The 4,446-nt window shown below is 34.1% G+C and overlaps 1 protein-coding gene across 2 annotated transcripts; it reads left to right on the top strand.

Moving 5' to 3' along the window:
- The first annotated feature begins 2,081 nt into the window (after nt 1-2,081).
- LOC140983257 (WAT1-related protein At4g01440-like) lies at nt 2,082-4,167 on the top strand. Of its 2 annotated transcripts, none has more exons than XM_073450217.1 (6): nt 2,082-2,528; nt 2,618-2,680; nt 2,926-3,042; nt 3,186-3,576; nt 3,655-3,826; nt 3,897-4,021. In XM_073450217.1, exons 1-5 carry the CDS (start codon nt 2,344-2,346, stop codon nt 3,808-3,810), a joined length of 912 nt encoding a protein of 303 aa, XP_073306318.1. In that variant the 5' UTR covers nt 2,082-2,343; the 3' UTR covers nt 3,811-3,826; nt 3,897-4,021. The 2 variants fall into 2 exon arrangements, with proteins under 2 accessions (XP_073306318.1, XP_073306317.1); XM_073450216.1 differs by having other exon boundaries at nt 2,085-2,528; nt 3,655-3,806; nt 3,897-4,167.
- Nucleotides 4,168-4,446: the final 279 nt, after the last annotated feature.

Genomic DNA, 4,446 nt, shown 5'->3' with positions numbered 1-4,446 from the left:
TTTAAAAAAAATTGTCATAAATAATTGATCTGCATTTTTTCAAACCCTCAAATAATTAAAAGAATGATTAACTAAAAAAATCCGTGTCTCTAACCTAAGGATGCCAAATCCACCCCTAAAACAATACATTGAAAAATATATGGGTACTTAGCGGTGAAATATATGTACGAGGAAATTAAAGGGAAAATTGTAATCGTGGTCTAGTAGGTTTACTTATTTTGATTTTGATTCTCGATATTGTCAAATTTTAGTATTAGTTATCACAATTTTAATCATTTTTCGTGGTAGTGATGATATGATATTACATACATCAATATCACGCATATGCATCACATCGAAAAAACGATTAAAATCGCAAAAAAATCAAATCACAGAAAACCAAGATAACCGATTAAAACCAAAATTCAAAAAACATAGATAATCAAAAAAAAAAACAAATATATAGAACCAAAATTACAATTTTCCCGTAAATTAAATTATATACACAACAATATATAATATAGGAGTCGGTCTCATGTGAGACCGTCTCACGGATCCTAATATGTGAGATGGGTCAACCCTACCGATATTTACAATAAAAAATGATACTCTTAGCATAAAAATTAATACTTTTTCATGGATGATCCAGATAAGAGATCCGTCTCACAAATACGACCCGTGATACCGTCTCACACAAGTTTTTGTCATAATATATATAGATGATGTAGTTTTTTGGTTCGAGAATGAGAATTGACGAAAACTTTAAACAAATTATCGACAAATGTTGTCATTCATAAAAAACATTAAAATTATTTAATCGTCAAGTGCGTGATTTTATCGAATTTGTTCTTCGTACCTCTCTCTGCCATAAAAAAAATATTGTCAAGGAGGAAGAATTAGATGCTATTATACATCAAGAATAATTTATCCCCATCCCATTCTATGATGCTGTTCACTGTTTGTAGTTGAATTGTAAAGCATAAAGAGATTTGACTCAACTGTTAAATTTTAAATGGAGACCAGATAGAGCAAATATATGCTCAAGCAAAAAATAAAAAATAAAAAAATCACCGGTGGGTATGAAAAGTTGGGCATCTGAATTAGTATCATTCGTTATTGTTTCCATACAATGATTCTCTAACAATGTATATCTATAATTTTGCTGATTAATGGCATCAACAACAATGGACAGTAAAAAGATGCACTCGTGTTATAAAATCATTTAGACAATAAAATCACGTGCGGACATCGATCGATCGTTTACGGACACAATAAGGATAAAATAATTCATTATTCTAAAATTCATTAAAAATGTAGGGGGAAATTATTATTTTTGATCCACCAACTTGTCTCATTTTGAGTTTTAATAATCTACTAAATATTCAAACTTCTATTTAGGTGAAGTAATTTGATATTTTTTTTTAAAAATCCTATTTGTGCTATAGGAAAATACTGATTTAACTCTGCGAGATGCTATCATGACATTATGAATTGCTGACTTGTGCGACGTCATGTCGAAAACTGGACCAAATTAACTGAAAATTAAAAGTTAGTGTATTAAGACTAAAGTTTGACAACGAGTTAGTTGACTGAAACCCATAACAATTATTTTCTTTAAATTTATGTTTGACATTTCTTAATTTTTATATCCATGATCACGAATAGATGAAGCTTCCATATTTCTGAGATATTCGATCCAATTTTCTACTTGTTTTTGATATGATAGACGAGAAGTTAAGAATAACTTATCCATTTGTCCTAAGATTAGACTTGTAATTGTTCCTAATCATCTCATGAAATATAGACATCGACACAAGTGAATAAATGCTCCATTGATGTTACTTTCTGGCCGTGTAGTATCACGGCGTTCCTTTTGATAGATGGCTCAAAATTTTTACGCCAAGATAAATGAGGGAAATTTCCGTCCACGTGAATTAAATTAAAACTTTAAAGGTATATATTTGATTATTTTCTAAAGTTCTGTATTTATTTAAAAATTACTAACTTTTGGAAAAACTTTCCCACTCTAGAAATTAATGTTGAGACTCATATTTAAACAAGCGTAAGACGTCATAATTTTTGTGCCAAATCAGGGGGTTATATTTAAGAACATGCAAAATTATCAAAATTTGTGTTTTACTCTTATTTCGTCGGAGTGTTAACGATATTAATAATATTTGGTATTAGGTCAATAATGTTTTTAAAGACCTTTCTTCCCGGGCCAAGTTAGAATCAGGATTCGAACAAGACTCCATTTACATATATAATATATGTGTGTGTGTGTATATATATCGTATACAATGGCTACAGAGGCTTCCTTCTCAGTAAAAAGGCTTTTTATTAAACTTGGCATTCAAAGTATTAATGCTGAAAAGCTGTGTGTTATGGTTCCCAGTTATGGTAATGCTGGCCATAGATCTTGCTTTTGCTATTAGTAATATACTTCTCAAGAAAATTGTGAATGAAGGGATGGATCATTTGGTCTTCATCACCTATCGTCAGTCTATTTCTGCTCTCTTTTTAGCCCCTTTGGCATATTTTTTGGAAAGGTATAGGGATTGTAATTCTCAATGTTAACACAAGGAAATGCTAATTGGTACTCCTCAAGTTGAGCTAAATTCTCTAAGTTTGTCTGCAGGAGAAGCAGGCCTAAGCTCACATCAACCATATTGTGTCATCTTTTCTTGAGCGCCATTATCGGGTAATTTTGAGTATACGATCTCTCTAGATAGTTTACTTCATACTAAATCGGGAAAGACCGTTAAAACTATGCAAAAATTGAATATGGTGCCATATGAAAAGGTGGGAATCACCTGATATATGGCATAAGAGAATAATTCTTTAGACAAAGTGTAGATCAGCCCGTCTCGGAGACATGGTTTTTTTTTTTCATGGCGGAAGTAACGCAATTTTAATCGCGTTAACGGGTCTAACATACTGTTGCAGGGCATCTCTAACACAATATCTATTTCTGCTGGGCCTAGAATTCACCTCCGCGACTTTCTCGTGTGCCTTCCTCAACATGGTTCCCGTGGTCACTTTTTTAATGGCATTACCATTTGGGTGAGTGAGTTCACAAATTCAATACTCTCCTTTTCCCCTCAATTTAGAGTCAATCTCTTTAAGAATCAAATATATCTATACATGCAACCTGTATGTAATTGTTTCTTTGTTTTTTGTTTAATTTTTCCATTTGTTTGGCGCAGCTTGGAGACTCTGAACATAAGGCACAGAAGTGGAGTAGCTAAGTTGGTTGGCGCAGTAGTGTGCCTCGGAGGCGCCGTCTTATTAACTCTTTACAAAGGAATGCCTTTAGTTAACAAATCCATGGAACAGTTGCAGCGAAATTCAAGTTTTGGAAGTGAAAGATGGGCTGTGGGTTCAGTGGCCTTGTTTGCTGGAACATTTTTATGGTCCTCGTGGTTCCTCCTCCAATCCAACATCGCAAAGAAATACCCGTGCCAGTACTCCACCACTGCTATAATGACTTGCTTTAGCGCCATACAGTCGGCCATTTTGTGTTTGTCAATCGACAGGAGGAAATTCTCTTCCTGTTGGGCGTTGACTACAAGTGACATCTTCATAATCATTTATGCGGTAATTATTTCATTTCTGCATATACTTATTCCAAAATCTTTTGAGGTGATCTTGCTAAGAAATTTTTTTCTGATCCAGGGAATGGTGGGGTCAGGATTGTGTTTCGTCGGAATGTCGTGGTGTGTGAAGAAAAAGGGTCCCGTCTTCACGGCGGCTTTCAGCCCCCTGGTGCAGATAATGGCGGCTACAATCGATGTTCCGGTCTTACACGAGCAACTTCACCTGGGAAGGTGATGCTCAGCAATTCTTGGTATCTAACCCCCCCTCCCCAAGATTTTATTGCCAGCTTGTATACATTCATCTGCGTTTGTGTGAAGCAGCTTGATAGGTTCAGTTACTGTTATGATGGGGCTATACATTCTGCTGTGGGGCAAGGACAAAGAGATCCAAATCCGAGACACACAATTAGGACAGCAGACTGAAGGTCTGAAAGAACCCGAGGCGCAGTTCCAAGTCTTGAAATTAATCTATGTTGAAACAGAACGTGCACCACAGGCTTAGTTTTTGTTTTTGTTTTTTTTTGTATTTTCCCCTTCTCGATTCTCTTGGAAATTTTGCTTGGTTTGTGTATAGACAATATATATGTGTAATTTCAACAACGCATTATATTGGTAAAATAAAAACTTTGATAAAATAGTTACCACTTCACCACATTTTCTTTTGCAACTTTTTCTCCAGGTGCTTTTTTTTTAAATCACATTTTAGATTTAAAAACTTTAAAATAAATTTAGAAATACATATGAACACTATCAATCACCTATTGTCTTGATCAAATGGGTGCTCTCGAATGAAAATTTAGAAGTGACTCTTATTTATTTATGAAAATTAATAAAGTATTCAATTGGTGTATTATATGTTTATTTCTTGCAT

Source organism: Primulina huaijiensis, chromosome 8 (assembly GCF_012295235.1).
Source record: "Primulina huaijiensis isolate GDHJ02 chromosome 8, ASM1229523v2, whole genome shotgun sequence".
Classification (NCBI taxonomy): domain Eukaryota; kingdom Viridiplantae; phylum Streptophyta; class Magnoliopsida; order Lamiales; family Gesneriaceae; genus Primulina; species Primulina huaijiensis.
This window is presented reverse-complemented; position numbering and strand designations above follow the sequence as displayed.

Coding starts and splice junctions, on each gene's coding strand:
- LOC140983257 (XM_073450216.1), top strand. CDS start 2,344: ATGCTGAAAAGCTGTGTGTTATGGTTCCCAGTTATGGTAATGCTGGCC. Junction 3,043..3,185: donor TTAATGGCATTACCATTTGG/GTGAGTGAGTTC, acceptor TGTTTGGCGCAG/CTTGGAGACTCTGAACATAA. Junction 3,577..3,654: donor TCTTCATAATCATTTATGCG/GTAATTATTTCA, acceptor TTTCTGATCCAG/GGAATGGTGGGGTCAGGATT.